We start from the raw sequence: 16,032 nt of genomic DNA, 5'->3' as shown, positions 1-16,032 counted from the left end.
AATTAAACTTACCCTGTGCAGTCAAAGTATAATGTAACTTATCACTGCCTTGAGCATTCTCCACCTGACAAGTATAATTTCCACCATCTTGTGATTGTAAATTCGACAGCACGAGTTCTCCAGACGGTAAAATTTGTATGTTTCTGGTTGTGTCAGTACGAATTTGTTCGGCTTGTCCTTTATACCATTCTCTGGTAGGGTCGCCAACTGCGTTGCAAGCCAACGTAGCAGATCCTCTCCATGGTCGCACTACGTGGCCTCCAAAAGACGTAATCCTCGCTGGTACACGATTTGTTGGAACCTGTGCGGCTACTCTGGAACTTTGACCTTCGCCTACACGGGTGCTACCAGTCACCCAAAATTGATATTCTACGTGTTGTTGTAAATCAGTCGCTTCGAAATAAGTGCTTGTTGCTGGCAGTGTTCTTTTACCGTGATTAAGTTCCTCTCGGCCATCTACGACCCTATAGCATTTATATTTTTATAGTAATAAAACTAAATAGAAATTTAATTAACGATTTCAGCGTGGTTATTTTTACCTCGTATACAGATTATATTTTGTAATAATTCCATTTGGTTCTAAGGGTGGGAGCCAAGAAATAAAAAGTGCCTGTGGTGAGCTTACCACCACTTTTATGTCTGCTGGACTGCCTGGCACTGTGGATAAATTAAAAATACCGCGATTATTACATTTTTACTCATAAGATTATTTAATTTCAAGTTATTTTCTAGAGATACTTCTACTAATTGTGTAAACTTTCAATTAGTTTGACAAAACTTACCATCCTCTTCCGTTTGACAGTAAGTTACTGTTGTAGGTACTCCATCTCCAACTCTTGTAAAAGCTAATACTTGAATGGTATAATTTGTATATTTCCTCAGACCCGTAAGAATAATAGTTAAAACGTTAGTCTTGCGAACCTACAACAAAGTGACGTTGAAGAATCTCAGTTTAAATCTGTCTAAGTAAAAGAGATATTACGCTTACTTCCATTTCATCGACACTACGCCACATATCCGCCAGTATAGGCTCATAATGTAACTTGTATCCCTGAATAATACCATTGCTGTGCGTATTAGGTGGTGGCTGCCAAGATACTTGAAGTGATTGTGAAGTTAACGCAGCGCATCTTACATCTTCGGGTGGCATACTGGGCACTAAATAAATTAATTTTTGTAATTAAATATACCGTTCGAAATACACAATTACTTGACATCTTAAAAAATATCATTTACCATCTTCCATTGTCTGTGTGAACAAAGGTTCGGAAAGTGGACCAGATCCAACTTGATTATACGCTTGAACCACTAAAGTGTACTTTGTATAGGGTCGAAGGCCTGTTAGCCGAAGTTCTGCACCCCCTTCTTCTCCGTCTCCGGACACGGAGCTGAAGTTATACGAGGGATTCGCCGAGCTGAAAGAAGATTGCTAGCGTAATGGAGTTCTGAACTTGAATAGTTCAATGCGCTTCAAAACATTTGTATAATTAGAATTGAAATGTAGTGGCGACAAAAAGGATTTGTACACCATTGTATTTATTACAGCATTTATATTCTAATTGATCAAGTCCAAATATATCAAACATATTAAATTTGATGGTACTTTTATACGACTACAAAAATTTAATACTATGAAAACGAAGTGTGGCACCTGATAAAAAATTTTATTTAAGAAAATTTCTAGTATCTTTAATTTCTGTTCAATATATTTCGATTCTTTTAAACAAATTATTCATCATATTACTTCGATGAGCGTATTTGTAATTATTACATTGTAGGAGAGTTATATCTAACTAAATCATGAAGTACTGGACCCCATAAGAAAGTTTTTATAGAACCGGTTGATTTTCATTAAACATAGATCATTTTTCATAATTCCGAAATTATAAAATATATGTAAAATTTACCAACATAAAATGTTTACTTATAGAGTGGCACCTTTTGTGCATGAATTTTAAAGTACAACGACTGTACAAGACAGATTACTCTGCTTCGATATTCCTACCTTGTTTCCCTGTAGCCAACATTGAATCCCTGAATGTCACCGTGTCGGAGTTCAGGCAGTGGTGGCGACCAAGTAATTAAAATTTCAGAGGAGGACAGAGCCCTAGCTTCAAGATTAATCGGGGGTCCAGCCGGTCTTTGTGGCTCGGTTCTGACAATCAGTTCTGCCGAGGGCACTGATCTACCCGCTGGTCCTTCGGCTATTACGCGTATAGTGTATCTAGTTGCCGGTTTTAATTCGTCTATTAGAGCTGCATACGAAAGAGGCGGCCCGGTGAATTCTTGTTGTTGCCACATTCCAGCTGTTTTAATACAATGTATTAAATAGATGTTGATACATATCACTAGACTTTGAGCGTTTATGCAAATTTTTTTACTATGATATACTTTTTTTAAATAATTGAAAAATATTCACCATCGCCTTCTTTATATTGGAGAATATATTTGGTCACTTCGCTGGTGTCTTGTGATTTATGTTGCCATTTAACGTTAATGCTTCGGCTGGCAACCATGGCAGTTTCTAAAGAACTTGGCGGCTGTGGTGGCTCTAAATTAGAATGAAATCGATCGTTCTTTAAACGAATATTTTTTTAATTATATCTATTTTCATCGATGAAATTATACCTTGTACGAGGAGTTGCACTAACTGTTGATCACGACCATACAGATTGCTTGCTTGACAAAAGTACGCGCCACTGTCTGAGGCTTCCGCCGAAGAAATTTGTAATTGTGCAATCACACCATCCGGTGTTACCTCTCGTTTCACCGTAACTCTTTACACATGATAAAGTAACCGTAAAAAATTTAATCATAATCCTCTGTATAATTAATATCTAATAGAAAAACAATTGGAACGCAACTTCTATGTATTAGAATTCTTTCTAATATAAACACTCGTGTATGTACATATTCGTTTTATACAAAATACTCGCCAACAAATGACGAATCATCTCATACAGAAACAAATAAAAAAAGTTGATTAAAATTTAATCAAAAGTTAATAAAACTTTAAAACAACTTTTTTCTATCACGCGTTTAAAAATATAAGTTCCTAGCAATATATCAAAGAGTTTCATTCGACAGTATTCAAGCTAATCCCAGCTTTACCGATAGTTCGTCGAGGGATTTAACTCAATTTTTCCTCCTTTCAACCAGATGACGGTGACCGGTGTGTCTCCGTGTACCTCGCAATGCAAAGTTGCTGTGTCACCCTTCTTCACGGTGACGAGCCTCGATGGTGCCGCGAAATATGGAGAAGCTACCAAGACATCAAAACGAGAATATAACGCGTTTTACCTTGATATACAATTTATTATATGATTATTCAATTTATACGTTCAACACAAAGGTACTTACAGTTTACTTTTAACTGAACTACTTTGCCGATACCACTCCCAATGCCATTGCTCGCTTGACAGAGGTAAAATCCTTCTCTGTCTTCTTTCACGTGTTGCAATAGCAGCGTACCGTTACTGAGGATTTTCGTGTACGCTCTTTCCCGCAACTCCTCGTATTCACCGGATTTGCTTCCTATTTTGTTGAGATGATAAGATATATCGAATCTGTTTTATCAATGAATTTTAGACCTTTTTTTTTCTTTCTTAATTCTCTTTATTATCCGACTAAGAGCAACGTTTATTCGAGGTCTTCCGATAGAAATTCATAATAAAAGTGGTACGAACTTTTCCAACAACTCAATGCTTTATACAAGTTCATTATGTAAATCAGAAACAAAAAGGACTTGCGATAAGATATAAATAAGCGCTTTAAACTTCACAGATTTCTTTAAACTTTATAACATTGTAGAATCTGCGATCTAAAGTTGAGAGAATAGCGAATAATGCTAAAAAAAAATATCAAATAAATTCTTGAAATTTCTTCTTATCGCTACGACATGAAAAAAATTGCAAATGAAATATTATCAGCCCTTAATGGATTAACGTAGCGAATTTCTTACCCGTGGCCTTTTTCCAAACGATAGTAGGTGTAGGCACGCCCTGCGCTTGACAGTGCAAAGCGACGTGCTTGTTTCTTTCGACGCTCACGTCCGCTGGTTCCACGATCCATCGCGGAGGTACTGAAAACCAGAGCGGACAGCTTTAGACAAATCGTTGTAATACTCTCGTGTACGTTATTTTTACTGGTCGTTAGCGATTTAGAGACAGGTACGTCGTGAGAGAGTCGTGAAAAGCGCGGTCAAAGGACGAGCTCGTCGACGGTATGGCGCTATATCGTCGTAAACGCAGTATCGAGATACATATGTACAAAACGAGAAAGATACACTGTACAAAAGTGAAAGTACGGAAGAGAGCGCAGAACGACGGCGCCTGTCGTCGACGAGAAACGATCGTTCCTTTCTTTCGTTCTACTCTTTACTTTTCTTTTCGACTTTGTTTCTATTCGAAAATGATTTATCTGAGAAGTCGATCGTTCAGTATCGGAAAAACAAGCCGCGGAAAGATTCGACACGCGACTAAACAAATTTTGACAAAATCTCGAATTTCCGTAATAATGGTGGAAAAAATGGTAAATTTACATAATGAAAAAGTGGCAGAGACATTAAGATATAAAGTGAATGAAGGTTCGTAGGTGAGGTTTAGTATGGAAGTGGGGTTTTTAACTGTCGATGCGAGACGTCCGCGACGTACAAGCCTTCGACCGATTCTCTTGGATCGCTTGGAACAAATAAACGACTGGACTTGTTTCTCTGCTTCTACTAAAGGATCATCAATGTAAAAGCGGTTCGATCGATACACCATCAACGTACATACGTAGCCCAAAAAGGAGACAGACGAAAAGAAAAAAAAAAGAAAAAGAAGAAAAAATTAGAGAGAGAGAGAGAAAGAGAGAAAAAAAAGAGAATGAGGTACATAGTGCAGTATGAAGCATCTATCTGAGATCTCTGTATATCTAGCTACGGCTCAAACGAAATCGCCACTAAATGTGTGCATCGTCTAAATTGCGACAAACACCGGATATGAGTGAGTTTCCAAAACGGTATAAATGATCCGTGACGGTACGCCGCGCATCGACCAGTGTCGAGAGTTTGAGGTTTACTGTATTTTTGGGTGTACTGTTTGGCGGGTTCTACTTTTTACGGTGGTGAAAAACGCTGCACAAGCGAGATACTGTGAGTGGGAGTTCCAACGTTTTACAAGACGGCAAATACCGGCCACGCATTAACGCGTGCGACAATATAATATATATATAAATATATATATATGTGTATGTAGACCAAATGTATGTAAAGATTGTGTGTATAACGTGTTATTAAATATATAAGATACTCGTTCAATTGTGGCGTGAAACAAGTAGAACTCTCGGAAGAAGAAAAGGCGCAATTGGGCAGGAAATGTGAGGTTCTTGGATGAGAGCATGTCGGCGGAAAACCGAAAGATATATATCGTGGATAGGCGAATAATAATATATATATGTATATATAGATATATCAAGTACCCGCTTCTAACGACTAGTTCGACGAATACGAATTTAATTAATAATAAATACGTACTACTAGCCTACATTACCGGAAAATTCGCGTTGGAAACACATGGGGCGCGTGTTCCTTTACTTTCGACATTACGGCATACGATGCATCTATATTGACGTTTCATTCGTACGGATACGTTCACATAGCGCAGCACTTTGTGTGCGAGTATCTATATATTTGCCTTATTATCCATTCTCGTTTCGTGTACGGTCAGATGAAATTAGTTCGAGTTCGTTCCGACTCGTGCCCCGTGTATTTCGCGACCGCGAAGGAAAGATAAAAAAGAGCGTGACAGAGAGATAGAAAAGACAGTGAGAAAAGCATGCAGAAGTGTAATGAAAAAAGGTTGCCTTCCAACGAGCCCAAAGGAGAGCCACAGCGCATAGGTTCTGTGAAGATTTTTGATCGTGAGCAGAGTGGCACGTGCTCGTACTCGGTTAATCAGAAAACACTTAAAATATATATATATATATATATAGAAGTAATAATAATAATATATGTACACAAACACGTAAGGTATATGTATATATAAATATATGTATATGCAGACAGAAAAAACGACAGCTATGTCAATAGTAAAAAGAGAACATGCAAATAAAGTGTGTATGATGCTCACATACACGCACGCACGCAGGCCAGAAGAGAGTTTTATTTTTGTTCGTACACATCGCCATTATCATTTTTTTTATAGTTTTGCTTGGTTGGTTGGTTGCTCCGTTTTAAAGAAACGAGTAAAAATAAGGAAAGGTGCAAACTGTTACCTTTATTATTCGGTCAAGTCAAGCAAACCTCGGGGGTCCACGAGATACCGACGCATTCCCAGAGAGCCAAAGCAACGTAAATGTAATACACACTGTGTCTGAGGGAAGAAGGAGATTTCTTTGGATTTCTAGGAGAATAGGACGGACTCGATGATTCAAGAGGGTTCAATGATGAAACGTGCGTGATCTCGCTACGAATAGACTCTGTATTCTTGGTAAATCGAACAGGCCACAGTAATGTATGTTGCTATATGTAACAGAATTATTGGTTTTAATGGTTCGTCTTTAATCCGTGCGAGAACACTACGACGATTAACGATGGTTATGCAGGGATCGAATTAGTAAAGCGTTATGACGTGATTCGATCGTTATGGACGTTAAATATGGACGTTAGATTATGCTGATTTGGATAGAGGTGGATCTGGTGAATCTCTCCGGATGTACAATTGGGATCGGGACAAAAGTTGGTCTCGACCTCGACGTTGTTTCTCTCACAGAATATATATATATATATATATTTCTCATTGAGTTACTCTATTTATCTGTGTAGCAGATATTAAAAATTCTCTTTATATCGATCAAAATAGATATGTAATCTCTGATTGGTAAAAAATATTCAGGTACATCTACTAAATGTGCGGATTCACTTTGTCAAATGTCTACCAAAAACCAAACGACAAACACGAACTCTAAATAGATATGTACGAAACTCTTACAGTAAATTCAATTGACTAAAAATCTTAGCAACAAAAAGCAAAGTAACAAGTACGAATTTTACTTGAGACCATATACTAAAAATATTACTTTAACCTAAGGAAAATAGGAAACAAGAACAACGAAAAGAACGTATTAGCTTACTAGGAACAAACCACAATTACCTGGGATTTAAAGAGAGAAAGAAACAAAAATGAGCGAATGAAAAATTCTTCGAAAGAAGAATAAGAAGATAATTTCACAGCGTGTATATATAAAAGGATAAAAGATATTACAGATATTTCCGTCGAGATCGATGGGAAATGCTGGTACAAGATCAAAATTGGAAGTTTCGGGATGATGATGGAAAAGGTCGCCGATCATCTAGTTACCTTTTACCTGTAGCTTGGCCGTGTACCTGACCTCGGCGGCGGGGTTCGCGGCGACGCAGGTATAGTCGCCGGAGTGCTCGGCCGCGAGGTTCGTTATACTGAGGAGACTCGAATAAGGATCCAGTTGGGAGATGTTTGCGACGGAGGCGAGATTCGGCGGCAAAGGGAAAGGACTTTGGCCGTCTTTTAGCCAGGATATAGTTAAGGGTGGGTCACCCGCCGCGACCCCGCACACCGTCCGCGTCCGCATCCCCTCGGATAGTCCCTCTTGAAACGTAAATGGCTCAATAATAGGGGGTACTGGAAAAGGTCAAGAGAGAAGAGAGAACCATACGTGAGAGCGAGAAAAAGATGGCACCAAAAAAAACGCAAGAACCTTTTTTTTTGTACCAGGTACATGTGTTCTTTATATATATATGTATAAATATATATATAGATGTTTTTCTTCAATATAGTAGCGGTATGTTCATATATATTATATATATAGACAGTAGTACGTCCATGTATATGTATAGATATATATATAGAATATAATATGTATATATATATATGTAGAATATGTACAATAGAGGCAGTATAGTAACGTAGCAATGTAGAGGAGAGAGAGGGTGGCCCCGCCGCGGACCTGCCCCTGCCGCCCTACAACACCTTGTACACTTATAACTTGGCATCGCACACTCACGCTGCATACGGTCGTTCCCAACGCAAGAGCTAGCATTCGCCGACTCTTCGAAAATTTAGTTTCATACAGATAACAAATTTTTTTTTAGAAAATACTTTATACAAATTTACATTCGTACGTATAAGCGATGCACTTACGTTGTTAATGTTTATTTAAATGTAAAATCTCTTCAAAGAGTCGAGACACGGATGGAGGAGAAAACATAGGATGTGATAATGGCAGGTCTCGTGCAGGAGGATGAGCCACGCTAAGCGTGAGCCGTCATCAAGTATCCGTCATCAGGTCTCTACGTTCCTGAATGACGTCCGATGGCTTTATATCAGATAAAAAAAGACTCCTTCTCGAATGAACGCGTAAGAATTTAACGAGCTGTGTGATCACGCATCTTCATTGTATCGGTTCACGTTGAAAGCTATTTACAGCGGTGAGACAGCACTAACACACATCGAAATTTTCAGATGAAGCGAGAACGAAGAAACGTGTGCGAATAGAGACTGTGGAAAATGTTTTGTACTCGCTATGACTTCCACGGAGGCGAAAGAGAAAGAGAACAGCACTTCGAGATCCTCACGCGGTTCATTCGCGAGTGTGGGCAACCGTGTACGCACTCACGCGATCGGCACTCGTACAGATTTCGGGCGGTCAGGCGGTCGTCGGGCAAAAATGAAGGGGGCCTAGAGGAGGATTACCATGAACCACAAGCCGCTGCGTGTGTGATACCTCTGCGGCCAGATTACGGGCCACGCACGAGTAGTTGCCGTTGTGATCTGGAGATAAACTTTCAATCATCAGTATGCTATTGTACTGGTCCATATTGGTGACACTGACTCGCTCCGACGGTCCCATGGATCGTCCGTCCTTGAGCCAGGAGATCGAGAGCGGCAGATCGCCTCTTGTCACCGAGCAAGTCAACGTAGTTCTTTCGCCGAGATGAAGATCACGATCTGCCGTGAATGGGCTAATTTTGGGAGGAACTGGAATAATAACAACAACGACACCTCGTGAACTCGAGAAGCATAGACGAAGATAAACACGTCGCATCTGGAAATCCTTCGCTGCTCATCGTGGAATCCTAGAAATTATCTTCTTCTTTTTCTCATTTTTCTTTTTCTTTTGGGCGGTTCTTCCACTTTACTGTTGATGGTAGTAATCATTTTTTGGAAACATTCGATTTGGGTCTTCGTCTTTGCCACGAGACAATAGTTGCGACCTGGTATCGTTTTCTCGGCATCGAAACACCTGTAACAATCGTACAATAGTGGCACGAACAAAATGCCTTACCGATCACTGCGACGTCTCCCGATCTTCTCGCGTTGTGTCCTTGTTTGTTCCTTGCTGAACACGTGTACACCCCTGCGTCGCCCTTCTTCTGTACGCTCGTGATGACCAAAGTGCCGTCCTTAAGCACTTTCTGCCGGAGATCGTCCGGTAATTCGCGATTTGCCCGCTCCCACTTGATTTCCTCGATCGGGTAGCCAGCCACTGGACACTTCAAGCGAAGAGTTTCGCCGGCGACGGCAGTTACCTTTGGAATTAGTCGAATGTATGGAAGACCTGAAGGGAAAATCCAACGATTAATATATTAAGGTTTATGGATTATGGAAGAAAAGTAATTGTTAATTTATCGGTAGTCTTGTTGACTTAAAATAATTACAACCAGATCCAATAAATTGGAAATATTTATTTATGCAATTCTGAAATCTTAGAATCAGAGCTTATGAATTATAAATTACGAATGTTTTAATTTTGCAACCTTTTTGAAAATTTTACTCGAAGCTTCTTCTACAAGTAAGAATGAAAGATTTTCTTACTGCAGGAATATACGAAATTTCGTAGCTGGATAACTTCGAAAGATGTGTGCTATCATTGCAGTAAGAAGTGAAATTGGTCTGACTATGAACATGGTAGTACTACTTTTACACTGTTGGAATAAAATTCTCTTGTATACAACAAAATTTTGCATGAAAACGTAAAATCAAATACAAATTTGGCACGGAATGTATGAATAGCAAAGAATGACAAAATTTTGTTACCTCGAATAGATGAAATATTCAACTGAACGCATGAGCAAACGGCCTAACATCATACGCGATAATGCTACTTATTCGTTCATAGCTGATAACGCAGTGACGTATTTTAACCATTTTACGTGGCTCTATTTATTCGTGTAACTTATTTCCATTTTATTTAAATAATTTTCAGCTGCGAAGGGCGTCACAGAGTCAGAAACCAAAGCTCAAACGTAAACCATAAATTGGACAAACTCTAACAGGACATCAATTTGCTAAACATTATTCACGAAGTTCGGTCACCGGATTTAGCATGAAATTTACCGTAAACGTTGAGGCGTGCAGCGTGAGTGACTTTCCCTGCTCGATTTTCAGCTGTGCAAGAATATTCTCCTCCATCCTCCACCATCACATGACTGATATTGACGTGCGATATAACATCGCCGTGAACTGTCACGTATTGACCGATAACGAACCTTCGGACATGGATAACAAATTCTCCTTTAATGAACCGTAAATTATTTCTAGATTATTTCTAATATAATATTTCTAATATAATTTATAAATTATTTCCGACATAATATTTACAGATAGACGAAAGTTGGCAGAGAAATGCGCAAAACTCTAGAGAAATGGCCCTCAAAATCAGTAGATATCTGGCATTGATGTCGGATAATTGATACAGTCTCGCTTTTTTCGATAACGCCATGTATATCTCAATATTGTTTCTCTGTTTCCTTTCATTAACTTCAACTAACCACTTAGATACATATTTATAGGATACATTCAGTCATATCTGTCCTAACCCTTGGACGATCATGCGTTCTACCGAATCTCTACAGCATGTAAAACCAGTATGTAAAAATTCTCATTGATAAAATAATCATGGATGCAATAAACAAATCTCAGAAATCCCTATAAACTCGTACCACCATACGCCATTCGTTCATCTTTTTTTCCAGCTTATATTATCATTTAGTAGAATTCCGAAAGGACGAACGAATATTTCCGTCGAGAACGTTCCAAATTGAAGCTATATTTCACGAGCAAAGCTCTCTACGCAATTTCAGCAAAATCCTCCAAGTTAATGAACAAAGTTTTTTTTTCAATTAACGATTAACTTTGATGGGGGGAGGGAACACAGTAACTTCCTACTTCCAATACAGCGCAGAGAGACCACTTTTCAATTACCGCGTCGCAATGCGCGTTCTCGACCAAAGCGGCCCGATTTCAATGAAATTGCTAATTTCACGTGTACCGAGAATCGCGGGCAACAGTTTGTGCGACGAGAAGCGAATTGCACGCGTTTCGCCCGAAGCTGGAGGATCGTATAGGATGGTTTTTCACAGAAAGAGGAAGGAAATGGTCGAGAACGAGGCGGTATAACAACGAAGTGGCACAGGAGAAGAATCACGGAGCGTCTTTTATGTCGATCTGTCGTTAAACCTTACGAGGGTCTCGCGTCATATCCTCTCGTGTCCGTCCTCTCGTACCTTTGCCTTCTCTATCCTCGACGAATGACGGCCCGTGTCGTCGCAATAAATATTCCTCGGCTTCTTGCTGGGATATTGCACTTGAAATTGAAATTGGCCTGGCTGCAGATGCGACCTCTTGACTATCGCCGCCAGGAGATTGCATTTTAATTACGAGGCATCAAGCACGCGTTAAAACAATTGTTCGAGAGTTACGATCGTATGCTTTATGCGACGATCAAAGAAGTAGTAGCGTATTTTATCAGTCGTATGCGGAAGTAATGGTTGTCGCGTTGAGTATCGTTGAATTGAGATTTAGCACGGGCACGTGACAAATTAATCGACTAGCGGAAATAGTTTAAAATTAAACGATCAATATTAAGCAGACAGTTATAGAAATGAAAGAAATTTAATTGGACAAAATAGCTCGTCGGAATATTGTATAATTTAACACGAACGTATTAACAAATTAATCAGCTAGTTGGAATGTTTTAAGATTAAACGGTCGATAGTTGTAAGAAATAGGAAAGATTTAACAAGATGAAATGTTATTAGTTGATAAATTATTACGCAAGACGACCATGATTACTTATAATAGGTAATAAATCAAATTAAGTTCGATACTTAATGTAGTAACCCTGAATACTTGAAGTAAGAATATTCGTTTCTTGCTTCTTTTCTATCCATTAATTTGACAAAATGTATTTATATAATTCTTATCTATAACTTGCAACCTATAATTTGTCGATTCGTTACTATTATCAATATAACAAAATTAAATTTGATATTTGATACATCTATCAATTTTCATTTACTTCTTGATCAAAAAGCGATTATACGATTGTTAAAGTTAGATAAGTTAAATTAAAAACCATACGAGCAAAATCTACATTTCAGACTTTACACAACCTCTCGTACAATTCCATATCCGGATCGAATTAATTAAGTAACCTATAATTTGCCTTGCAGCGTCTAATCGATATATGCAACAATTAACGAACAATTATACCTTGCATCACGTTGAATACACCGGTATTTGGTTACGTACAATTAAATGAAGCCTACCTTCCGTTGGTTGGCAAAGGAAAGCCGTCCAAGGCCCAGGAGACCTGCGGTGTTGGATTCCCAGCAGCGGAGCACTTTAAGGATACAGCCGGGCCCGGTTGCAACGTTTGTTCGATAAACGAATAGAGCAACATCGGTGGTGCGTCTGCGAACAGAGAAAACAAGACCAGGACACATATATTTCTCGGTATCCTTCGTTTTTAGCGTTTTTCCCCTTCCCAACTACTCTCGCACTTTGCTCGCGTTTTTATACGACTTCAAAGAAGCATTTGAAGCACACGCGGTTATGAAACGACCAGAGAAGTATCGAAAGAAATACGGAGCACAAAGTAAGAGGAATTCTTTTTTTTTTAACGTTGCTACTCGACACAGATTGGACTTTCGATCGCGGTGAAGTCTCTCCGTTTCCATCGGTCGATTCAAAAAGAGGATGGAGAAGGGCGAAACGGAAAGCAGAAGAAAGATCGAGTCAGCTCGACCAGAGAATAGCCATTCGATTCGTAAATGACCGCGACGCGATTGGATCCATCTCGTTAAAAACGATACGCGGGAAGGTTAGGGAGCAGCAGGTAAGGGTTGAATTGGATAGCAGATAACGGGAGAAGTAGAAATGCCCGTTTGCTCGGGGAAGAAGAAAGAACAAGAGGCAAGAGCGTGAAAGACCACGACGGATTCTTGATTCTGAAAGCCGCTACGCCTGCCTGCCTGCCTGCCTGCCTGCCTGGCTGACTGACTGACTGTCTCCCGTGCATCGCGATAGAAAACGAAAGACAATGGGCTCGCTGCGACGGAAGCGCGTCAGAATATTTTTCTCTCTCGATGTTTCTATCTCGACGACACGACGACCGGTGGAAAGGGGCCTAGGAAGGATGAAACGAAGAGAGAAAGAAAGAAGGGTAGAGGATAGAAAGTAGAGGTAGTGGAAAGGCAAAGAAGAACTGGGAAAGTCCAAGATCGAAGTCGAGTCTCTCTCGGTCGACGCCGAGGGACGGAGCTCGCAGGATGAGAGACTTTCCATAATTAAAAGTGTCGATTTCTTCGTCATTAAAAATGCTCGAGCGTCCCGTTACAAAAGACAGTTCCGTCGTCTAGAAACGAAGAGACAAGCGGGTGGATAGATACATATATAGATAAGAAGATAGATAGAGAGAGAGAGAGAGAGAGAGAGAGAGAAGGAGGAACGGATGACTAAAACACTTTTGTCTACGATGAATACAAGCAGGAAGTAGAGACGATGCTCGCGGATCCGCGTGGAAATTGATGAATCTCGTCTCGATGCCTTCGAGCGATCGTCAATACGTAGTCGCGAAACCGCGACACTTCGTCCGCTGGTTTCAATAAAACAGAATTTCTACCTGATGTTTATTCAGTCTGTCTGCCTTGGGAGAATCGTGAAGGAAGCAGGGAAGTCGCGAGGCGTGTGTCGAAACGTTATGTGGTAGTTGGAAAATGTAGAGCTTTCGAGCGTCGAATGGTCTGCTTATTACGAGCGGTAAGTAAGTTTTAGGCGTAAATAGTCTTGAAAATGGTTCATAGTAGTATAAGTTTATGATAATTCATAATATACAGCTGTATAGAGCATACTGCTACGATACTTTAGCATACACAAAAAATATCGGGATGCAAAACGAGGAAGAAGATGCTATAAATGTAGCGTTCTGAGATTAACTGCTAATCACTGAACGATAACTAAAATAGATGTAAAATAAAAGTGAATAAAATATATGCATATGAAACAGATATATATAAACATAAATGACGTGAATTTGGAAAAAAATACGAAGGAATAATACGCGAGCATCGAAAGCTTTTGCTAGTTGGAACTATGGGTTATTTAAAAATGTCCATAGAATTAATCAATGTAACTGTGAATATTTTAGGAAACTGTTATTTTTACGAACATAAATAAAGAAGTGGATTCTAAACTCATTTATTTAATATACATCATAACGACCATTTTACGTTGAATACTTTTTGTGCTTTTACACATCGTGTACACTCTATGTGTTTTTCTATCTCAATGTATAAATATGCGCACCCTAATTATACATTATACACAAGCTTAAATAAGTTACAGCTTTGCTTCGTACTAATTCGTAACAACGTTTATTACATTAATTAAACGTTTCCAACATCACATCCATAGAAATCTCTTTTTCCTGTATCTCACAGTATGAAAGAATTTTGAGAAAGATGAACAAATTTCAGCGAGGAAAAAAATGTTCCAGTTCTCGACATTACAGTTTCGTCGAAGTGTATTCACGAGGCCGTGAATCTTCATTCACGCGGCTTGACAAAATACGAGGCAGCTTGGCGTAGCCGCATCCACGAGAAAGGCGAAATTTCATAATGCACTATAGTTCATAATTTTCACAGGGAAAGTAATAGTTTAGTGCTCTTGCGATCGTACTTTTTATATACGCAAACTCGACCTTCTTTTTCTTTCTTTACATCATCACGAAGGCGGGAAGAAATTAGAAACACCACGAGAGTGCTATCGAAGTCGAGAAAAGCGGCTCGTAGGTTACCAGGCGTTCGATCGGAACGCGATTGGTCTCCATTTGGTTGCAGCTCGTCAACGAAACGACTTTTTTCCGCTAGCCTCTTGGCTCGTGGCATTACAGGCAAGTCATCTCTCTCCCTTTTATTCCTACATTTTTCCTACTCGTGAAATTGTAACGAACCGATAATCCTCCCCTCTCTCTCTTCCTGTCTCTCCAAACTCCTCCTTGGATATATATATAATATATATATATATATATTTTGGTCTCTCTCTGCTGCTCTGTGTCCAGACCACGGTAGGTCCTTACCACGGGTGTATGGCTTGCTCGAATTCCCTTTGACGTAAATTCCGTGCATTACCGACGCTGACGAGCGAGAGACGCTAACTTCATTGTTGTTTCAAAGGCTCTCCTCTGGCTGGTTTCCTCCGCGTCCCTCGCCAACGGCATGTTCCTCTTTCATGCGCTACTCCTCATCCATAGGTGGGCGGTCCAGATATAGGGCAAACGGTCCAGAGAAAGAAGGAGGGGGAGAGGAAAAGGAAGAAGTGAGAGAGAGAGATAGAGTGAGAGACGTTTCGTGGTGGTTACCAAAGAGTAGAGGGGAAAGGGGGTTGACAGTGGTAATAGTGGCGAGTACGGAGGAGGTAACGAAAGGGATGGGAAGAGGTAAAGCGGCGTAAAAGAAGCCTCCTTCACTTCAAAGCAGAGATCTCTGTTCTCTCGACGTAACGGTCCACGTGGTTGACATGCTCTTTTCATGATAATCGAGTTCCTGGTAATACGATCGGTAACGTTCACTACCGATCACGCGAACCTACTTTGGAGAGCGCTACGCTTGCATCGCTTCTGACACGTAACCGTGTCGCGTTCTCGAAAAGGGGTGAGAGATCAATTTTCACAGGCATCGATCGGGTGAAAGTATTTTGGGGGCAATGGGGCTCGATTTCCGACGATCGATGA

General features: G+C 39.9%; 1 protein-coding gene across 12 annotated transcripts in view; it reads right to left on the bottom strand.

Annotated features, from left to right (window-relative positions):
• LOC132915473 (cell adhesion molecule Dscam2) overlaps positions 1 to 16,032 on the bottom strand; it is a 127,605-nt gene that overhangs the window by 10,004 nt on the left and 101,569 nt on the right. For 8 of the 12 annotated variants that reach the window (XM_060975382.1, XM_060975374.1, XM_060975299.1 and 5 more), the window contains exons 8-22: positions 12,569 to 12,713; positions 10,356 to 10,507; positions 9,304 to 9,576; positions 7,341 to 7,640; positions 3,962 to 4,081; positions 3,361 to 3,534; positions 3,112 to 3,262; positions 2,629 to 2,777; positions 2,420 to 2,551; positions 2,006 to 2,306; positions 1,237 to 1,415; positions 989 to 1,158; positions 783 to 921; positions 540 to 657; positions 13 to 464 (exon numbers count right to left, since the gene is read on the bottom strand). In XM_060975382.1, the coding sequence (XP_060831365.1) occupies positions 13 to 464; positions 540 to 657; positions 783 to 921; positions 989 to 1,158; positions 1,237 to 1,415; positions 2,006 to 2,306; positions 2,420 to 2,551; positions 2,629 to 2,777; positions 3,112 to 3,262; positions 3,361 to 3,534; positions 3,962 to 4,081; positions 7,341 to 7,640; positions 9,304 to 9,576; positions 10,356 to 10,507; positions 12,569 to 12,713 (2,955 nt within the window). Of the gene's footprint in view, positions 1 to 12; positions 465 to 539; positions 658 to 782; positions 922 to 988; positions 1,159 to 1,236; positions 1,416 to 2,005; positions 2,307 to 2,419; positions 2,552 to 2,628; positions 2,778 to 3,111; positions 3,263 to 3,360; positions 3,535 to 3,961; positions 4,082 to 7,332; positions 7,641 to 8,711; positions 8,997 to 9,303; positions 9,577 to 10,355; positions 10,508 to 12,568; positions 12,714 to 16,032 lie in introns of those variants that run through there. The other 4 variants (XM_060975308.1, XM_060975346.1, XM_060975365.1 and 1 more) reach the window with 2 other exon arrangements.

The sequence above is a fragment of the Bombus pascuorum genome, chromosome 1 (genome assembly GCF_905332965.1).
Source record: "Bombus pascuorum chromosome 1, iyBomPasc1.1, whole genome shotgun sequence".
Classification (NCBI taxonomy): Eukaryota; Metazoa; Arthropoda; class Insecta; order Hymenoptera; family Apidae; genus Bombus; species Bombus pascuorum.
The sequence above is the reverse complement of the archived record's forward strand: the minus strand, read 5'-3'. Positions and strand labels throughout refer to the sequence as shown.